The 22847-nt window shown below is 42.9% G+C and overlaps 1 protein-coding gene across 1 annotated transcript in view; it reads left to right on the forward strand.

The window, feature by feature from the left end:
* Positions 1 to 22847, forward strand: part of Myom1 (myomesin 1) — a 126816-nt gene that overhangs the window by 49272 nt on the left and 54697 nt on the right. The window contains exons 12-17 of the mRNA XM_075955986.1: positions 179 to 378; positions 4993 to 5049; positions 9259 to 9383; positions 17883 to 18066; positions 18372 to 18546; positions 20589 to 20710. Of these exons, the coding sequence (XP_075812101.1) occupies positions 179 to 378; positions 4993 to 5049; positions 9259 to 9383; positions 17883 to 18066; positions 18372 to 18546; positions 20589 to 20710 (863 nt within the window). The remainder of the gene's footprint in view (positions 1 to 178; positions 379 to 4992; positions 5050 to 9258; positions 9384 to 17882; positions 18067 to 18371; positions 18547 to 20588; positions 20711 to 22847) is intronic.

A 22847-nucleotide genomic window follows, 5' to 3' on the forward strand; every position in this document is an offset into this window, starting at 1 on the left:
TGAAGGACACATTGAATGTGGGTGGGATTGCCGTGAGTGTCTGAAGTCTAGCCCCAATAAGCCATGCAGGTGTTGCAGGTTTTGACACAGAGACGATCCAAGGTGACAGGGGAATGTGTGCCTTGGACCTTTGCTCTTAGCCATACTCGGCGTAACCTGCTGACCCCTCTTTCCTCAGGTGCGAGGTGGGCACAGACAGCTGGTCTCAGTGTAATGACACACCTGTGAAGTTCGCTCGCTTTCCAGTCACCGGCCTGATAGAGGGTCGTTCCTACATATTCCGCGTCCGAGCTGTGAATAAAACTGGAATAGGCCTGCCATCTCGAGTTTCTGAGCCCGTGGCTGCTCTGGATGCAGCTGAGAAAGCTAGACTTAAAAGTAAGCCCTCTTCATTTCTCTGCATCTTCCTCGCACCTTTAAAAAAAATACTGCGGTGTCACTGCAAGTAATTCCTCTTCCGTCCACTAGAGGGCGGCAAGAGTAAAACATCTATTGGTGATCTGAAACTCCTGTGGTTCGGGTGAGTCCAAGAACATAAAAAATATTTGCTTTTGATTCATTTTCTGAGCTTTTTAAAAACCTATTTTATTTTATCTTTATAAAATTACTCAGAAAAATGTATCTTGATAATTTGTGTTCTAAACTGTAGGCCTGGAATAAAATATGGGAACAAAAGCCCAAAGTTCATTTTTATTCACATTATTAGTGTATTCCAAACATACTTGGATTTATGGTTCAAAGTGATTTTCTTTCTTTCTTTCTTTTATTCTTTTTTCTTTCTCTTCTTCTTCTTCTACTTTTTCTTTTTCTTCTTCTTCTTCTTTTTCTTCTTCTTCTTCTTTTTCTTTTTTGGTTTTTCGATACAGGGTTTCTCAGTGTAGCTTTGGAGCCTGTCCTGGAACTCACTCTGTAGGCCTCAAACTCACAGAGATCCACCTGCCTCTGCAGTACCCAGCCAAAGTGAATTTCTTTACCTTGAAGTCTTTGTCCAAGTATTACTATCCAATCCTGTGGGCTTCTCCATGTTGATTAAAAAACAAATTTACATCTGACCCAAATTTGGGTTTCCCTTTAGGTAATATAAAATAATCTTGAGCTGTCAAGATGGCCCAGCAGGTAAAGGCTGCCAAGCCTGACTATCTGAGTTCAGTGCCTGGGGCCCACGTGGTGGAAGGAGGGTGCTAGCTCCTGTGATTGTCCTTTGACCTGCATATGTACCCTGTGGCTTACATGCACTCACATGGCCCCATACAGACACATACACAGACTTGTGCAAGTGCGCACATGCGCGCGTGCACACACAATTAAAATATAATCTAAAAGATCTTAAAAACAATCATTTCATATATTTATCTTTTGAGCCTGAATATCGAAGTCAGGTACGTAAATTATGCCTTCAGTAGGAACCTGTATGGCATCCCCAAACAAGGGACCATAAAATGACATCCTAAGAATCTTTAGATCCTAGCATCTCATTCTGTCCCAGTAGTCCTTGTCGTACATTAGCCAGCAGCTGTTAGCCGAGGGCAGACGCACAGAGGGCACTCATGGACCAGCAGCTGTTAGCCGAGGGCAGACGCACGGAGGACACTCACGGACCAGCAGCTGTTAGCCGAGGGCAGACGCACGGAGGACACTCACGGGCCAGCAGCTGTTAGCCGAGGGCAGACGCACGGAGGACACTCACGGGCCAGCAGCTGTTAGCCGAGGGCAGACACACGGAGGACACTCACGGACCAGCAGCTGTTAGCCGAGGGCAGACGCACGGAGGACACTCACGGGCCAGCAGCTGTTAGCCGAGGGCAGACACACGGAGGACACTCACGGTCCAGCAGCTGTTAGCCGAGGGCAGACACACGGAGGACACTCACGGGCCAGCAGCTGTTAGCCGAGGGCAGAGGCACGGAGGACACTCACGGGCCAGCAGCTGTTAGCTGAGGGCAGACACACGGAGGACACTCATGGACCAGCAGCTGTTAGCCGAGGGCAGACGCATGGGGGACACGGGCCAGCAGCTGTTAGCCGAGGGCAGACGCGCGGAGGACACTCACGGACCAGCAGCTGTTAGCCGAGGGCAGAGGCACGGAGGACACTCACGGGCCAGCAGCTGTTAGCCGAGGGCAGACGCAGGGAGGACACTCACGGACCAGCAGCTGTTAGCCGAGGGCAGACGCAGGGAGGACACTCACGGGCCAGCAGCTGTTAGCCGAGGGCAGACGCACGGAGGACACTCACGGACCAGCAGCTGTTAGCCGAGGGCAGACGCACGGAGGACACTCACGGACCAGCAGCTGTTAGCCGAGGGCAGACGCAGGGAGGACACTCATGGACCAGCAGCTGTTAGCCGAGGGCAGACGCACGGAGGACACTCACGGGCCAGCAGCTGTTAGCCGAGGGCAGAGGCACGGAGGACACTCACGGGCCAGCAGCTGTTAGCTGAGGGCAGACGCGCGGAGGACACTCACGGGCCAGCAGCTGTTAGCCGAGGGCAGACGCACGGAGGACACTCACGGGCCAGCAGCTGTTAGCCGAGGGCAGACACACGGAGGACACTCACGGACCAGCAGCTGTTAGCCGAGGGCAGAGGCACGGAGGACACTCACGGACCAGCAGCTGTTAGCCGAGGGCAGACGCACGGAGGACACTCACGGACCAGCAGCTGTTAGCCGAGGGCAGACGCAGGGAGGACACTCACGGACCAGCAGCTGTTAGCCGAGGGCAGACGCAGGGAGGACACTCATGGACCAGCAGCTGTTAGCCGAGGGCAGACGCACGGAGGACACTCACGGGCCAGCAGCTGTTAGCCGAGGGCAGAGGCAGGGAGGCCACTCACGGGCCAGCAGCTGTTAGCCGAGGGCAGACGCAGGGAGGACACTCACGGGCCAGCAGCTGTTAGCCGAGGGCAGACGCACGGAGGACACTCACGGGCCAGCAGCTGTTAGCCGAGGGCAGAGGCACGGAGGACACTCATGGGCCAGCAGCTGTTAGCTGAGGGCAGACGCGCGGAGGACACTCACGGGCCAGCAGCTGTTAGCCGAGGGCAGACGCACGGAGGACACTCACGGGCCAGCAGCTGTTAGCCGAGGGCAGACGCACGGAGGACACTCACGGACATGCCAGTGGTAGTATTTGCCAGTTTTAATCTAGAGTTTCCGGACGCTGTCAGATACCTAGGGAGGAGGAGATAAAGCTATCTCCTGCAACAGGTCCGCTCTTCATTTACAGTTTTATTCTTTACCTCAGTTACTTTTAGTGTCACCACAAAATTCCAAGAAATTTGCATTGCATTCAGTCTCTTTTCCCTGTTAAATTAGTCAATTCCATCTCACACTTTCTTCCACTCCTTTCTTTCCTAAACTGTCTATCATCTATCTATCTATCTATCTATCTATCTATCTATCTATCTATCTATCTATCTATCTATCTATCATCTGTCTGTCTGTGATCTATCTGTCTATCTATCTATCCATCATCTGTCTGTTTATGATCTATCTACCTGTCTATCTATCTATCTATCTATCTATCTATCTATCTATCTATCTATCTATCTATCATCTGTCTATCTATCTATCTATCTATCATCTGTCTATCTATCTATCTATCCATCTATCATCGTCTGTCTATGATCTATCTACCTGTCTATCTATCTATCTATCTATCTATCTATCTATCTATCTATCTATCTATCTATCTATCTATCATCTGTCTGTCTGTGATCTATCTATCTATCTATCCATCATCTGTCTGTTTATGATCTATCTACCTGTCTATCTATCTATCTATCTATCATCTGTCTATCTATCTATCTATCAATCTATCATCTGTCTATCTATCTATCTATCCATCTATCATCGTCTGTCTATGATCTATCTACCTGTCTATCTATCTATATCTATCTATCTATCTATCTATCTATCTATCTATCTATCTATCATCTGTCTGTGATCTATCTATCTATCTATCCATCATCTGTCTGTTTATGATCTATCTACCTGTCTATCTATCTATCTATCTATCTATCTATCTATCATCTGTCTATCTATCTATCATCTGTCTATCTATCTATCTATCCGTCTATCATCGTCTGTCTATGATCTATCTACCTGTCTATCTATATCTATCTATCTATCTATCTATCTATCTATCTATCTATCTATCTATCTATCCATCTATCATCTGTCTGTGTATCATCTATCTATCCTCCTATCTATCTACCTATCTATCTATCTATCTATCTATCATCTATCTATCTATCTATCTATCTATCTATCTATCTATCTATCATCTATCTATCAATCATACCTTATCTCTCTGTTTATATGGTATATGGTGTGGGGGAGGGCATGCATGCCGCAGTGCTTGTGTGGAAGTCGGAGGACAACCAGTTACTAGAAGCTGGTGGTCTCCTACTGTGTTGGTCCTGGTTATGGAACTCCCGATGTCATCAGTCTTGGCAGCAGGCACCTTTACCTGCAGAGCCATCGTTCCCCGCACCGTCCTCTTTTCCACGCTGTCAGGGCCATGGGACGGAGTTCTGTACATTATACCTCTCTCTCCCGTCTTCCTTACTCACGTCCCATAGACAGCGCTTTTCAAAGCATAATGGGAACGCTTTGCCCACGTTCAGCTCTCATGCCTAATCTGCCTCACGTCTCTCCTGACCTTCATGATACCAGACAGAGAACTGCTGTGTTATGACTGTCCTCGGTGTGTTTCTCCCAAATGTGTTGTCTCTGAAGAAGGCACGGGAAGCCTGTGGTGTGGGGGAGGGGGCTATGTACTGATAAGTAGAACTCAGGAAATTCAGCTCAGTCCAGGGAGACTTTAGGTTCTGGGAAGGGCTGGGTTCCCATGGTACCTTCTACAGGTTGGCAAAGGTGCATAGGAAGACATGTAAGAGAACTAGAACCTATCTGACTAACGCAGCCAATTTATTGGTTTGTCGAAGAGTCAGAAGCATATTCGGAAATGTGCGACTTTTATGCTCCTTAGGTCGTCCTTCAGCGCCCTGGACTGGACAGATCATTGTCACAGAAGAGGAACCTACAGGTACAAACTCTGGCCTCTCCAGATGCCACGACTGATGTGCTGTGCAATTTAGCTTTGCTTGTAAATATACATAATTGTTTGTGAAGCTTTGGAAAGAGATGGTAGCTGAAATAACATATCAAAGAATAGTGTGTGGGGTGGCGGGACTGGGGATTGAGCCCAGGGCCTTGTGCAGGCCAAGAACACACTTCCTCCAGGCCCCAAAGAGACACATTTCATTTAAAAAGACATACTGTAGTGTAATTGTCATATGATGAACTGCGCATGTGCTAACGTACACGTTGCTAAGCTTTATGTGTATGCACGAGTGATATCATTGCTGCGACCAAAGCAGCAAACATGCCCACGACTTCTAAGACCCTCCCCCGTCTCCAGGTCATCTCTGGCCTGCTTTCGTACATTACAGTTTGTATTGTCCACATTTTACATAGATAGGGCCATACTCATTTTGTATGTTTCCTTTTGTTAGCATACTTACTTTGTGATTTATTGTCTGTGTGGGTGCACCTATAATTTAATAACAATTCATCCATGTCCTGTTAAAGTTTCTGTAAGCCAGATGTGCTTGCGTAGATGTGTGCATTCACGTCTCTAGGGCACACCCTCGAGAGTGGAAGAGATGACTCTCTGCTAGGTGTGAGTTTCATTTTCATAGGAGTTGCTGTTTTTACCGAGATGATTGATCCACTTTACACTCCCATCAGCACCATGGGAGAATTCCTAGAGAGACCACTGGTCCCTAGTCCTTGGGACGAGCAGTCTTTCTAAGTTAGCCTTTCTAGCATTCTTGTTGTGATGGCTCTGTCTTTGACGTGTATTCTCCTGATACCAAACATCCTTTCACGTCTCACTGCTGTGTCAGTTGACATTCATTGTTGTTAGGTCTGAGGGTTTCGCCTTTCTTTTCTTCCCCTAAAAATGTTAGGGCATTTGCTCTTCTGTTTCAACAAGTGACCTATTTCAGGTTACTGTTTCTAGACTGTACGGAGGACCCGCCATTATTGGGACTTGCACGTGGCTGTCAGCGTCTTGGAACTGTCTGTTGAAATAGAACCTTTACCCATGGAATTTGCCTCGGCACCACAGTCAAGTTCCACTGATTTCACTCCCGTGCATCTGCTTCTGGAATCCCCACCAGCCAGTTTTGTTTTCTCTACAATGGCTACTGTTGCTTTTATGGTCTTCCTTTGTTCATAAGTCTGACTTATGGTATAAGTCAGGGAGTCTGAGCTCTATCATCTTGTATCATTGTTCCCAGAGCTATTTAACTATTCTAATTCTTCATCTTTTCTTGTCAATTTAAATCAACTTATCAATTTCTACAAAGATGCTGAAACTCAGATGATATTTAACACCGTTGAGTTCTTCAGTGTGTGGAAAAGCATATGCCGATCTTACTTGGGTTATCAGCCTTTCTTTCTAATGAACCTTTCTATTAGTGCAGATTTTCTGCTGAGCAATTGTTTCCCCTTTGTTCTGTGTGCAAAGGTCTTTGTTTCACCTTCCTTCTTGTCCAGGTCTTCACTGACTATAGAATTCTAGATTGACAGTTTCCAGTCGGTACTTTGAAGAACTAGTCCAGTTGAGAGGCAGTAACAATGGCACGAGGAGCCAGGGGTCAGGGAGGACTTGGGTCACAGGAGCGGATGGAGGTTTTGCAGCTACATGGACCAGACATCAAGATTTTAAAAATTATCCCAGTGCATTAGGAATAGCCAGATTAAAGATAAATGAAAAAACTGAGAAGTAATGAAAGTAGCAGTTTGCCTAAGAAATCAGAAGAGCTGTTGAGAACAGCTCTTGTTGCTTAGAATGTGTTACACATGGTAACCATACTGAACACAAAGAAGCACTGACGCTGCTGCCGGGGAAACCTTAGAATGTTACACAGGGTAACCACACTGAACATAAAGCACTGACGCTGGTCCCGGGGAAACCTTAGAATGTTACACAGGGTAACCACACTGAACATAAAGCACTGACGCTGCTCCCGGGGAAACCTTAGAATGTTACATAGGGTAACCACACTGAACACAAAGCACTGACGCTGCTCCCGGGGAAACCTTAGAATGTTACACAGGGTAACCACACTGTACACAAAGCACTGACACTGGTCCCGGGGAAACGTTTCTAGAACGTGTGCCATATTGTGATGCTCCAACTCAGACAGGAAGTCTTACAGGATAAAACAAGTCTTTGCACATTTTAACTTTAAACTTAAAACTCTGGCAAAAGTCCTAGAAATGTAGATATTTTTCTTGAGTTGGTTTGTTGGAAATGAGTGAATCCAAGAGCAGCTTCCTAAGTTAATTTCCCATGAAGAGAGCACTGCTGAGAGCTGCAGAGCTTGATGTTAGCAGCCGCAGAGATGCCCTGAGATGCAACTAAGAATCAGCCCTTCCACAGTGATGTAAACGCTCGCTTAGGGAGGTGTCGCAGATTCCCTCCTCTTTCCTGGTGGCACATTTTGGTCTTAACAATGCCATGTGAGAGGGAAATGGCTTGAGAAGTTTATGAGTTTTCATCCCACGGAAACACAATTACTTGATATAAATTGCTAGATTATTGATATTTAGACCCTCAAATATTAAATTGGTCAAAACCAGTTTCTGACAGCCTGCCACAGAAGGTAGCCTTTGTTCCCAAAACGCTGTAGTTATTTCGGCTGCTAACAATCATTTAGGTTCTTTTAGTGACAGGGTGTTTCTCTGTGTTTTTGTAAAAACACTTTAAACCAGTCTTCTGTGGATAGATGAATGAAATATCAAAATCAATTGGGGTCACTATGGAATAAAGACATCCTGACTTCTTAAGGAAATAGCCACCATCCATGAGGCGATCTACGGTTTTCATAGTTACCTGCATTTATGTAACAATTAAATTATTTCAGAAATGTAATAGCTGCACTCTCCTCATTTGAATCAATAAAATGTCAATGAATTCTTTCCCATGTCCCATCCCTGACAAGACTGTCAGTATCACAAAGGGGCTTGGAATCCCACCATCTATTAAATGGAGGGAGGAAGAGAGAGACACAGAGAGAGAGAGAGAGAGAGAGAGAAAGAGAGAACTTAGTTCCTGGTGCTGCAGATCTGTACTGTAACAATAACTATTGTCACTGTGATTTTTGTCCCTGGGTCTGCAGTACAGTTTTTCTTTGCTTGCTTCTGTGATATTCTCTTTATCACTGGCTGCAGAATTTTGATTATGATGTGCATCAGTGGTTTTCCTCCTATGTATTGTGCTTCTCGGGTCTGTGGGTTTCTAGCTGTCCTCTGTTCTGAGGAGGTTCCACTGTTGTTCTTTGTTTTTAGTGGATTCCTCTCTCTCTCTCCTCTACTAGGAGTTTCGGTTATGCGCCACTTGAGGCCACTGAAATTGGTTCTCAGCTCCTTGGTGGTGTGTCCCCCCAGTTTTCACCTTCTTGACCATGTGGAATGTCTATAACCATGGTTTATGTTTGTAGCTGCTTCCGTGTCCTTGTCTCCCAATTATCACAGATGCTACTAATTCTGTCACCTGTGGCATTTATGGGTTTGTTACTAATGATCCTTCCCCATAATATAGGCTTTATTTTCTTGCTTTCTATACACACTTTTTTTTCTCTCTTTTAGTTAATACCAGGTATTTTGAGTTTATATTGTTTGATGCTGTATATTTTTAAATTTGTAGAAATGCCTTTGAGCATTTTTTTTTTGAGGAAACAAATCTTTTCAAAGTGGCAGGGAATTCAGCTGTTGCAGAGGGGATGGAAGAAGGGAATGAGGGAAGAAGAGGAAGGCAGGGAAGACATTTTTCTAATGAAGATGTCGTAATTGTGAGGCAGATCCAGAGGATACCATGTGACTCCCACACTTTTGACCTTGGCACGGAAATCAACCCCACCACCTCGTGGTCCACTCTAGACTTCAGTTTTTCCTTTATGTACTTTGGAACCAAACACACACTTCTTTGCATGGTTCAATTTCTTTCTTCATCAGTTTAGCGGTAAATCATATAAAGACAAGTCCAGTCCCAGGTTCCCTTGGTCTGTCTGTATACTATGCACAGTGGCATCTGAATAGCCAAATGAATGAATTATTTATTATTATTATTATAGATAAGGTTTCCTTACACTGTGGAGCCAGGAAGAGAGAGGCACTTGTGGCTCTCCATGTGTCTCTGGCTCCCCTGAATATGTGCACCTCACTTTACCTTGTTGTTTTTCAGAGGGTGTCATTCCTGGACCCCCCACAGACCTCTCTGTCACTGAGGCCACCCGGAGCTACGTAGTGCTGAGCTGGAAACCCCCTGGCCAGCGCGGTCACGAGGGCATTATGTATTTTGTAGAAAAGGTAAGACCCCGGCATTATCCCCTATGCTACCTCCTATTAATTTCTGATAACAATGGAGCAGCAGCAGGAATAACCAAACTCTTTAAATTCACATAGATTATGAACTGTCTCTGTTGAAAATATAAATAACACATAGAACCTCATCATGGTGCCGCGAGACTCCCTCATGTTCCTGCGCTATAGCTTGCCTATATGGCGGCGTTCTCTAGAGCAGCCCCCGTCTCTCTTGTGATGGAACAGCTCTAGTGATGGCTGTCTGTTTACTGGTCCTTCTGTCAGAACGATGAAACATGATGAGGGCAAGAGGAATAGAGAAGTTGTACTGCTTCCAAACAGGAGGGCGAGGTGACGACAACAAGGCTCCACACGCCACCGTGAAGCCGTATTCCTCATACACAATAGATCGGGGCTGGGTGACGAAGCGGTCTGAGATGCTGGAGAATTCTTTCCCCCACATGTCTTATAACCGTGCTGGGGATATAATCGTGTCTTTTAGAGGACAGCATACAGTGAAATGAGCTGGGCGAGGATGATGCGGGAGCCAGCTGTGTAGCCGTATCCAAAGGGGTCTGGGGAGCATCTGTGAGCGGCTAGTGGGGAAGTGCCCAGAGCTGGCCAGGGCATTACCGAAGGAAGTGGTTGTGCAGCCAGCACAGAGACACGTGAGAACCCAGACCGCGTGGTACAGAATCCTCCTTCTGAGAGGATATTTAAGAATTTGTTTAACATGAAGCTCCAAGTCCCTTCTTGACCAAGCGTTTGCCTAGGATTTGTGATGCCTTTGCCTCAATGCCCACTGCCACAAAAATGAGATCAGGATTTAATTGAGATGGTGTTTTTGTCTGATCTGTAAAAACGTTTGTGTGATTATTCAGAGTAATGTGCTATTGTTAACAAAAATGAGATTAGTGCTTATGCTTTAAGTTTCATCTTTGCATAATTACATAAAAAGTTTTTTTTATATAAAATATTTGGAATTCAGTTTTTTCTTTCATCTGGATTATTCTGATTATTCAATTTCAGAATAACTGTTAGGTTACCTTCCCTTACAGTTACTGTGAGAGGATCCATTTCTGAGGAATATAGGTTTATGGAGACATCTATCTACAGATTAGGTGACAATATAAAAACAGGGTGCAGATATCATGTGTTTTAAGCACTGGGACTGAACCCAGGGTTCATACACAGCAGACCACTGCTCTGACAGACTTCCCACTTTTGAGATCTTATCGCTGCCCCCTAAGTGGCTATGATTACAGGCTTGTGCCACCAGGCTCGGCCAATATACAAACTTCAGAAGTGTAGTAACATATATTAATTATGAATAATAATGACTTCCATTATGACATTTTTGTGCAACTCATATTTTCTCTTTTCCCTTTCTTCTCCCACTGACCCCTCATTTTTCCCCCTTCTATTTTCTTGTCTAGTTTTGTTTTTTGGAGGTTTTGTTATTATTGTTGTTTGAGTTTTTGGTAATCAGTGGGTTTCACTAGTGTTGCTTACAGGAGGACAGTTGAGGAATTGTTTGTAGGAACAGAGGGGCCTTATCAGTGGATACTGCACTGAATAAAATGTTATTTTTATGTCATAAATGTCAACCATAAGCTAATGGGTACCATGAGACCCCTGCCCACTCCACCACAGTGTTGATTAACCCAAGTATGTGTGGATTTCCCAATATGCAATTTATATAGAGATATCTTTGTGTGTACACACACACACACATGCATACACACATGCACACACACACATGCATACACACACATGCACACACACACATGTGCATGCATGCACACATGCATACAGTTTGCCCATGGCATCACATGTTTCAGACGTCAAACTATGAAAGTTGATTTTCTCCTTTTTCCATGTGGGTCTCAGGATCATAATTAGGTCGTTAGGCTTGGTGGCAGTTGCCTTTCTGACTGAGCCTTCTCACTAGTAAAGTATGCAAATATCTTAATAGCCTTTTATTTATCTCAAACTTGTGGATCTTAAGAATTACACTAGAGTGCCAGGAGGTGGTGGTCCACACCTTTAATCCAAGCACTTGGGAGGCAGAAGCAGGTGGATCTCTGTGGTTCAAAGCCAGCCTGGTGTAGAGAGTGAGTTCCAAGACAGCCAGGATTGTTTCACAGAGAAACCCTGTCTCGAAACAAAACGAAAACAAAACGAACAAAAAACGAAAGAAAGAAAAGAAAAAAGAATTACACCAGATTAACATGTTATTGTCCGTGATTTTCCGTTATTAATTTTTTTGGTGGTGAACATTTGTCTGATATTCCTGAGATCGATGTCTTGCTTCTTTCTTATCTGCAGGAAATTGTAAACAATAAGTTTATGACTGCTTTCCCATGTAACAAAGACTAGAAATCTTCCAAGGGTCTGGTTTTATGAAATCTAAAATTATATTTTTAGTTTCCAATTTTCTAAATGTTATCCCCAAATAAAATGTTTGTTATTACCCTAAACCTTTTTCTATTTTAATAGAAGCAATGATAGAGTAATAGCTAAATGTACATTTCTGGTAAATTTAATACACACCCATGCCCACTGCATTTCTTTGACACACTCTACAGGAAAAGGCTCTGAATTAACTCTGTGACAGTAATTACCATTTTGCTAACATAATGACGCATAACAACCCACTCAGACATGTGCTTCAGATGAGTCAGTGCTGGCTTCTGTTGACCATTTCCTTTGGTCACATCAACCTGAATTTTGAAAAGTCTCTAACTTCCCCAGATCAAAGTACATATCATTTATCATTAAACAATTGAACATTTTTTCCTATCAGCCTGCTCAGTTGTGTAAACAGAGACTGTACTTTCATTCCCTAGCTACCCAGACCTGAATAATCACACAGAAACTATATTGATTACAACACTGTTTGACTAAAGCCTCAGGCATATTTCTAACTAACTCTTACATCTTAAATTAACCTATTTCTATTATTCTATGTATTGCCATGTGCCATGGCATTTACCTCATTTTCTACATCTCTTCCTTCCTTGTCAGCTGACTGGTGTCTGCTTGATTTGGCCTACTCTCTCTCTATATCTCTATATGGATTTCCCTCCTGGCTTTACTCTGCTAAACTATTGGCCAAAACAGCTTTATTCATCAACCATTAAACACATATACAGAAGGACATCCCACATCATCTCATCTTTTCTATCTAATTAAAAAGGAATGTTTTAACTTTAACATAGTAAAATTGCATATACAAAACAGTTATCAAGCAAGAATTATAGTTATAATATTTAGTCCCTTTACATTTGGCAAATTAAGGAAAATACTCTATCATCTTTGTGAGTCTAAAGTTTTATATCTAATTTATCTTTTACCATAACTAATGAAAACTATAATTATATAATTTGATGGAGTCTTCAACTCCATCAAAGACCCCAGAAGGATATAATATTACCTACGTAAACAGAAAGTGCATTGTAAGCAGCTTTCAAAACTCTAAAAATGACAGAGACATCTCACTGCTTGGACACTCACCCAAAGTTCTTTTGTAACATTGGGGCTTCCATCTTCAACCAAAGGCCCATAGTATCTGGAAGACTTTTCAGTGAAGCAGGAAATTTGAAGATCAGTTCTGCCTTGTACTGGCAAAGTTTGTCAGTTGCTTTCTTCTGTGTCCTACAGAATGTCTGGCAGTTTCTTCTGTAAAGCAGGAACCCTAAAAGACCATTCTGTCTTTTGGAAAGTTAAGCAGTCACTTTTCTGTGGGTCCTGCATGTCCAGTTCATGTAGCATACCATCAAGCAGCCCAAGCAAGAACAGTTTCTTACCCAAATGGTTAGCATTGAAGGCAAATTCCATAACAAGTTTCTTCAATTCCCATCAACCTCTCTAAAGTAATTGGTGTTGCCAGAAGCAGACATGCCTCACTGTTGAGAAAAGCCCAAGTTTTAAAAATATTTTAAATGCCGTATTCTGTAGGTCTTTGAAAAGTTTGAAGAATATCTATCCATCTGAAATATATCTCTTTACATCTAGAAAACTTAACTAGCACGACTACAGGTTTGACTTTTATAGATGACTATCTATTAATTCATAGTTTTTAATTATATATTACATTTTTAATGAGCTGTATAAACATAATACCTTAAACAAGAGTAGAAATATACATATAGCAAAATTGACCTTAAATTTGTATCAATAAACCAAAGTCCATACCAATGCAGTAGTGTTCATTTCTATATCATATTCCCATTTTTTTCTTTAGAAAGACCTTGACTGTACCCATTAATCATTTATAATCAAACCCTTTAAATGAAAATAAACATTTATAAACAATATTTGGGAATTTGTAGGTTTTTATACTACTTCCTGATGATTGGGGGTGCTGCTAATCAGGTCTTTCATGGGGTATCTTGTGTGGTTGGTCCATTTCAACCAGCAGTCCTAAAACTGTCATGGATGTTGGACCACCTAGGCCATCGCTTCAGGGAGTCTTATTTGGTCAAACCATGTTAGCCAATAAGGAATACACAGCTTTCTAATCTCTGTGGGAACAAAAGCAGAACCTCTTTTCCAAAGTAACATGTCCTTAGACCTAAATTTTGAAGTCAAGATATCTTTAAAATATATATTGTTGTTTTGGCTTAGCAGCCCATACAATGAAATGTCTTTCTGTAGTTAGCTCATTCTCAGACACATATGTGTGTGTGTGTGTGTGTGTGTGTGTGTGTTCCAGACTCTTTCTCTTTGTGTATTTTCCATCTTTACATGGCTTTCTTATATTTTCGCTCTGTTTCTTTTACTTTATTTTTTAATTTTTGATTTGGGAAACAGGGTTTTATTGTGTATCTTTGGTTGTCCTAGATCTCACTCTGTAAACCAGGCTGTCCTTGAACTCACAGAGACTCACCTGCCTCTGCCTCCCAATTACTGGGATTAAAGGCGTGCACCATCACACCCAACTACTCTATTTCTTTTGTTCTTTTCTTTTCCAAGTCTACGTATATTTTTTAAACACATTGTAAACCGTTTAGAGTTTTTTTTTCTGTCTGAATTTGTCTTTACTGTATATCTCTATCTTTTTTGACCACATGAGTCTTTAGTCTGTTTAGCAATCTGGCTAGGAGTAAAGCTGCAGCTTTTGTGGCTGGCTCTGCCTCATTTCTTACTTTTTTGAGAGTCTAGCTTTATGGCAGAGGTATTGGCAGGAGCCAGATTTGTTGCCACAATTCTGTGGAGTTTCTAGGTTCATGCCACCACCAAGAAGCCTGATGCCAGCTGCTCATAAACACCATTTAAGTACTTGTGGTGACAGAACCTCTTAAAAGAGCTGTGAGGTTTTTACCACTAATGCTGTCAGGAAGCCTCTCTTAAAGAAGCCATGACTCTGCTTGCCTCTAGCAAACAGAGCCTACCCGAGACAATGCTGCTACCAAGAAGCCATGCTTAACTCTGTTTTTGTTGTTGTTGTTGTTGTTGTTTTGTCTAGAATTCCCTCCCCTCCCCACCTTTTTTTTTAAAGCTTTCTCAGGCTTTATGTGGAAACGTTTGAACACCATTTGTATACAAAGACTGCACTTTCATTTCCCAGTCCCCCAGACCTGAATAATCACAAAGAACTGTATTAATTACAACACTGTTTGGCCAATGGTTCAGGTATATTTCTAGCTAACTCTTACATCCTAAGTTTACCAATTTCTATTAGTCTGTGTACTGCCATGTGGCCATGGCATTGCCTCATTTTCTTCATGTCTTGTTTCCTTGGCATCTGACTGGTGTCTGCTTGGCTTAGCCTACTCTCTATATATATCTATCTCTTCTCGGATTTCCTGCTTGGCTTTCCTATGCTAAGCCATTGGCTGAAACAGCTTTATTCATCAACCAGTAAAAGCAACACATATACAGGACATCCCACATCACAGTTGAATGGAAGAGAAGATAATATGTAAGAGTATGACATTTTATGGAGAAGCTGCACAGGGTGTTTTCTACTCTTACAGCATCCAGGATGCTGGAGAAATAAGGATGCAGACCATGTTAAGAGGCCTAGGATGCAATTACAGAATTCTCTAAATATCCAGCAATTCTACTGTGAGTCTAATTATTTCTGATGAACCATTTATGAGGTGTTAGTATTTGCAGAGGTTCACCTACTGGCATGTTTTTCGCCCACCTAGAATGTTTATACAGCACAGTATTATCTCCTGTGCTTACGTTTGCTGGAACTTTCACCTGGGATTTGTGCATAAACTGTGAACTGGTCTGTCGCGATACAGGCTTATAGTCAAACATTGAAGTCATGCCTGTGATTCCTAAGATGGTTGAAACTAAGGGTCTCAATAGTGAAAGAACTGGGTGAATCAGGGTCTTCCTTTTAAACTCCCCTATCCTAATGTGTTCTTTTCAGCCCCCAACTTTTCCCTCAGATATTTCACATCTTGGATACTTTCTCTCATTTCCCTTTCAAAAATCTGGTTATGTCAGGCACAAGGCGGTGTTACTTTCTAGTGCTGCTTCTATCTATGGAAATGAAAATAAGAGGTGTTTGCCAGAGGCCATCACTGGACTGTGCGTTTAGTTAACCTATCTAATTCTTAAAAGAAACCCTGTTAGGGTCATACTTTTGTTTTCATTATACCTCTTTTATAGATAAGGAAACTGAATAATTGATGTGATTTATACTTCTCTTCAGATTGCACAGTAGGTACAAGGCAGAAGTAAGATTTGAACATGAATAATCTTGGCATAGGGCCATAAATCCAGCTATAGGGTGAACATTTGTAATTTAAAAAATCCAAATTCAATATCCAACAAGGCACTCAAAATGATTTGGATTCTGGATTGGGGATACTTAAATAGTAAAGTATATGTAGATTTTTTTCACACACGCGCGCACGCGCACACGCGCACACACATACTTGTGGTTCCACGCATTTGAACTAAGAGGCACTCTACCTGCATTATTTGAACTGCTTCCAAAGCTGAAATCTGCTCCTCTCAAGAACGGTGGGAGTGCAGCTGAGAGGGCTAAAGTTATGATGGCTTACAACATCCATAGCACAGAGAAAGTAGCTATTGTTTTTATTATGAAAGTAAAAATGATTAATGATTACTTATGCATTCCCCTGAGGAGGTATGTCAAGAATATAAAGATGTGGGACAATTTCATCACTCCTAGGGGCAGATCACATGTACAAATGACACATTATCATGAAATATTTTGCAGGAACACTAGAGTTTCACCTTGATAAATTTGCCTTATAACAGATGATAACAATGAAGTCAAGAGCACCCGTTTCACACATTCCAAGGCCACCCAGCTCATTACTCACTGGAATCAGACCCTTGGGTCCCTTCTGCTATGCTACTGAATACATCCCATGTCAAGTCAGTAAGTCAGTAGTGGTCACATTGAATAGTGTAGTACAAACTTCTGTGTCTTCTTTGACAGCCTCTGTGCCTGTCATAAAATGTAGATTTCTGAAGATTATTTTGAAAATGATTTTTTAGTCTATAGCACACTCAGGCAAGAACAACAAAATTTGTGCTTTTGCTGATATCGAGCAGAGCTGGATGGTAGGGTTAGAGAAAGCCTTTGACTTGTCTTATGACTGTGCTGACTAACTCCCGCCAAATCGTGATTCACCTCTTCATCCAAGTCACTGGGGGTCATTTTAAGGATAAGATTTATTTATTCACTTTTTTTTTGACAGAGTCTAACTCAGAATCCCAGCGGAAGTCCCTGTGCGGCTCAGAGTGGTTTTACACTCACGGCTATTCTCCTGCTTCAGTCTTCTGAGGGCTGAGATGACGTACATGTAGCCCCATACCTTCCAATATATTTAAATTTGTTTTTAAAATATATTTTATGGTTTATTCTAAAATTTGGACACAATTTCACGAAGGAGCATCTTTTTATCTCCATAATCAGAGAAGAAACTTTGAGTGTCCTTCTGGGCTGAGGCAGGACAGTGAGCAAGGAGGTCCCTTGAGCTCATGGAATAGACTTTCTGGTAGAGGAGAAAGCAAATGAACAACCGTGTGAATAGTGACATACAGTATAGTTGGAGAATATTTAGCCGGGCAAGGGCTAGAGGGTGGTGAGAGAAGGACCGGACTCTTCTGAACTGGTGAAGGGAGGGATGTATCCAGGCCTTTCTGAGGAGGCGGCAGCCAGATGTGCACCCGAAGGATGCCCTGAGTTATAACCTCAACTAAAATAACATTCATAGCAAAATCGCACAAATTGAAGTATTGAAAACAGTTCATTGAAATGATGACCTACCCTAAGACCTAGAGAAATAACTAGCCTTGAAATAAAGACTTCTTTAAGTAGACTGACCAATTTGTTTATGTGCAAGTGAAGTGAAGTGTTAAAACAGTTTACTAAAGGGCTCAAAGCCACAGCTGATGTAGAAGCTCGTGGCATTCAGCTATCCTTTTCCACACCTCCTCTCCAGCCCAGTGGTTGTTGGCAGGTAAGTGTGTGTGAGGCCCTCTGTGATGTCACTGTTCCTGCTGCAGTGTGACGTGGGGACAGAAAACTGGCAACGTGTCAACACAGAACTCCCAGTGAAGTCTCCTCGCTTCGCTCTGTTCGACTTGGCGGAGGGGAAATCTTACCGCTTCCGCGTCCGCTGTTCAAACTCAGCAGGAGTCGGTGAGCCCTCAGAGGCAACAGAAGCGACCATCGTAGGGGACAAACTTGGTAAGTGTGGCATCGGACTGAGCGGCTGTGACGTTGTGGCGAGAGAAAATTCCAAACCAAGAATAAAATAGTGTTGTTTTGCTTATGCAAAGTAAACTTCATGAATTTTGACAGCTAATATAGTCTTCAGTGTCCATAGATTATGCTTCCTAAATAACATTTTGAGCAGAATGCATCATAAAACAGAGCAAATGTATGTTTAACATGACGTGTAAACATTTGTGCATGTGTGCTTGCCCATATGCAATGGGAAAGAAGGATGCTAAACTACCTTGAGTCTGATCACCATTTTCTCTTTTACATAGATATCCCCAAGCCCCCTGGAAAAATCATCCCAAGTCGAAATACAGATACCTCAGTGGTGGTCTCTTGGGAGGAGTCCAAGGATGCCAAAGAACTAGTTGGTTACTACATCGAGTCTAGTGTGGTTGGCTCTGGCAAATGGGAGCCCTGCAACAACAACCCTGTGAAGGGCTCACGGTAATGTGCGTGCGCACGCGCGTGTGTATGTGTGTGTGTGTGTGTGTGTGTGTGTGTGTGTGTGTACGTGCTCCAGAATTACTATAAGCCACATGCAGTACATACAGCCAGTGGAGGAATAACACACATGGGCTTAGAGAGATGACCAAGCAGTCAGAAGTGTATACTGTTCTTGCAGAGGACCCAAGTTCAGTTCCTAGCACTCATGTTGGATGGCTTACAGTCACTGATAACTCCAATTCCAGGGGTCTGATAGTTTCTCCTGGCCTCACCTCCGTACGCAGACACATACTCTCCCATCACCCACGAATATAGATATAGTTAAAAAAAATCTTTTTAAGAACACATATACAGGGCTGGAGAGATGGCTCAGAGGTTAAGAACATTGCCCGTTCTTCCAAAGGTCCTGAGTTCAATTCCCAGCAACCACATGGTGGCTCACAGCCATCTGTAATGGGGTCTGGTGCCCTCTTCTGGCCTGCAGGCATACACACAGACAGAATATTGTATACATAATAAATATATATATATATATATATATAGAACACATATACACATTTACTTTAAATAGCCAAATGAATTTAAAGCTGAGCATGTCGAATGTAATACATTTGGAAACAAAGACTTGTAGTGTTAAATAAAGAAACACAGAAGTTCAGTAGTTCATTTTATGTTCTTTTCTGATTCTTTCTGTTTGAATTATCTTTCCCCATTGTGCCTCTCTGAACTTTCGCATGTGAGACCTAACAGGCTGTACCAAACATGGTATCTTTAAAAGAACAGAGAATGGAAGACTAGCATGTCCCAAGTTCTGCACAGCACCGTAATCAAGCCCAGGACCAGGCAGAGGGAAAGCGCCATCCAAACAAGGGCATCCGATAGTTTTCCTTTTCTCTGTCTGTTTTCAGTGTGGGGAGAGTAGTTTGTCTTGCTTTGAATTATTTTCTCAGCCAGTTGAGCCTGCTTTATTTAGGGCCAACTTGAGACGTGGTCCCTAGGAAGAGTCTGATGGGCTTGTTGGCAGCTTCCGTCTTAGCTCTTTCCAAAGGCTGCACACTCCCAGAGGATTGGGTTCCCAGTGGAACCGGACCCCAAGAGGCTGGAGACCAGCAGATAAAGGAAGACAGCAACATGCTCCACACGACATTCATTTCTTTCACTCAAATAGCCGTGTATTCCATCCTTATCTTGGGGCAGTCAGGAGCCAATGAAGGGCAGACACCGTTGTTAGTCATCTTCATACCCGTGATAACTATTCCGATGTCTTCACCCCTAAGGTGTTCAATAATATTCACCCAACCAAGTAGACGCTAGACTGAAAAGTACGGCTCGCTTTATCAGCTGCTCAACCAGTGAGTGGATAGAGTCTTAGCAGACCCGTTATTTCCTGGGTTACAATCTTCAAGGCCGACTTAATGTTACGTTGATTCATGAAATGCTACGTACAGCTGTCACAGCCGTTAAGGAGGATGGTGGTTTTAAATGGGAGAAACCATGGATTCGTATTGTATTGTTGGATCTTGATATCCAAGAGGTAATTCTGGGAACTATTTTTCACTTTATTTCAGATTCCAGTGTAATTTCTCATGCGACGATGCCTTCCCTGGCGTAAAGAAGGTAGTGGTTAGGTGTCTGTGACAGGATTTATCAGTCCCTTACATTTTAAGTATATACCTGAAATAACTACTCATGATATCGTCAACACACCTATTCTTCACTATGTGCTTCCTTTGTTCAGACCTACTACTGTATCTTAAAGACTAGATAGCTCACCTTTATGCAAAATCAGTATGTGGTAGGTAGTATTATTGTTCCCTGTTGAACATTTTCTGATGAACATTCAAGGTAAGTCAAGACAATTGTTTTTTGACAGAGCGAATTTTAAAAATTGCTCAAACTGCCTTCTTATCTAAGGTGCATGTGTTACCTGAAGGTCTCATTTTTGAAAATGAATCTTTCATAAAGCCGGGCCATTCAGTTAAGCTGCTGGTCATTTTGCCTCACCCTCCTCGGAAAGACTCTGAAAGCTCTCTCCTCTTTAGATTTACTTGCCATGGATTGGCCACGGGTCAGAGCTACATCTTCCGGGTCAGAGCAGTGAACGCAGCTGGACTTAGTGAATATTCCCAGGATTCGGAAGCTATCGAAGTCAAAGCTGCTATCGGTAAGCTCCTTCTTTGTAATTTGGCCGAAGGGAAGAATGGGTTTTCCAATTCTCCATCATGTCCATAAATGGTTTGAAGTTCCTAATTCCACTCCATGATCCCGCAGTTAAACAGTCACTTTCTCTTGGCTCCAGTTGACAGCGACCCTTCTATAGCTGGTGTGTTACAGATTTCATCACTTACCAGTGTCTGTGCGTCTGCAGTGTTTCCTCAGACATCCCCCACCGTAGGAAACTTCATCCTAACTTCATTCCATCCCCGGAGCTGGCAGGCCATCCCGCTTCCATGAAGGGGTACATCAGCATAACTCTGCCATCTTGTACTTAAAAGCCATTTCGTCCGCAGCAGAGCTCGGCTTCTTTTTCATAACAGGACATTACCATGCTTCTTATAAAGCCTCTGAAACTCATGCAAGACACATGTGGTTGCTTAATCATGTCTCATCTGTTTGCAAAATAACAGAGTAACATAATTAATAAGGCAATTATATGTATCTATGTGTTATACCTCCCAATCTTAACTAGAGTGGGGAAGAGACCCAGCTAATCCAGAAAAAAAAGAAAATAAAATCTGTAATATGCTATATTAATAGAAATATTTGACTGAGTATGTAACTCAGTATTAAAGCACACAGTTATGATGTGTAAAGCCCTAGTACCACTGTGAAAAGATGAGGCAGGCGCAATGATGCATATCTATAACCATAGCAACAGGGGAAGCCGAAGCAGGAAGACTAAGGATTCAAGGTCAGCCTGGGTTACATACCAAGACCCTGTCTCAAAATTCAAAGCAATAGGGCAACAACCACCACAACTATATTTAACATTAGTTTTCTTCCTTGACATTATTTTAAGTAGACAGTAGCAGACATGTTCTTTTGGGAGTTGGGAGGTACAGTTCGTTCCTGTTGCACTAACAGTCATGAGTCTGCTATACAGCTAGGATCTTTAAAATTGTGTCTTGTGAACCTTGTGGTCCTTTCTCTATTATTTTAACTATTAGAGCATACATTTCTCAAGAATTGCTTTTCCCTGTATAAACTAAACCCTTTGGGTTGGTTCCGCAAGAAGAAATGGTTCCTGTTTTGTCTGTGGTTTGGTTTTGTTCTTGTTTCTTTTTTTTTTCTCAAAATATGGAGACGTTGAAATGTTCCCTTGTGTAAATTCTGCTAAACCAAGATTGTTTTCCGCTCTGTTTGTAGTCCTAATGCTTCTGTTTGTTCTGTGATCCAAAAGTAACACGTACGGGGTCTGGCTCACGTCGTCGTTTCTGTTGTTGTCTGGTGACTGTAGGGGGAGGAGTGTCTCCAGATGTGTGGCTTCAACTGAGGGATGCACCTGCTGGACTAACAGACTTCAGGGGGGGGCGTGAATGGAGCCTCCCCAGCAACCTCTCAAAAAGATGCTTTGCTCAGTAGCAAACCTAACAAACCTTCAGCACCCAGTAGCCCTTCCCGCCGGGGCCAGGCGGAAGTGAGTACAGTAAGTGAATCAGTTCAGGAGGAGCTCAGCCCGCCATCACAGAAGGCAGCTCCCAAGGAGCAAAGTAAACCTGAGCCCCCGCAAAAGAAGAAGGACCCAGTAGGTGAGAACTGCCAAGTCCAGCTCTTCATCTGTCTCCATCAGTGTCCTCACCTCTCATTGTCCAGATCATATGCTTCATCCGTGTTCGGTCCTCATTTGTTGGTTCTGAATTTATGTTTCTATTGGCCATTCAGCATGCTTTCATCTAATACACTGTCAAAGTCACAATCAAATGTGGGATTGGCTTTTATGCACTATCTCTTCATCTTAGCCATGGCAAAATGTTTACAGGCCTTTTTGAATGAGGGGACATTAGTCAGGGAGATACCCTAGGTCCTAGACATGAGGGTAGGAAGGACTTGATGATTACCCCGGCTGTATGAAGCTGATTGGTCTTGACATGAGCTCTGACATGCTCATGCTCAGAAGATGTAGAGGAAAACATTTCGTAATGAAGTGACAGAGTTATAAACTTCCATTGTTCAACTCAGGCTTTTAAGTGATCATTCGTACTTCATTCAGATCACTAGTTCTTAGCAGATCCAAAACGTTCGGAATGGTATTATAGCCATTGAAAACTATGTTCCGTGAGGCATGATACTTCTTCCCAGAA

This window comes from Microtus pennsylvanicus, chromosome 22, assembly GCF_037038515.1.
Source record: "Microtus pennsylvanicus isolate mMicPen1 chromosome 22, mMicPen1.hap1, whole genome shotgun sequence".
Lineage (NCBI taxonomy): Eukaryota > Metazoa > Chordata > Mammalia > Rodentia > Cricetidae > Microtus > Microtus pennsylvanicus.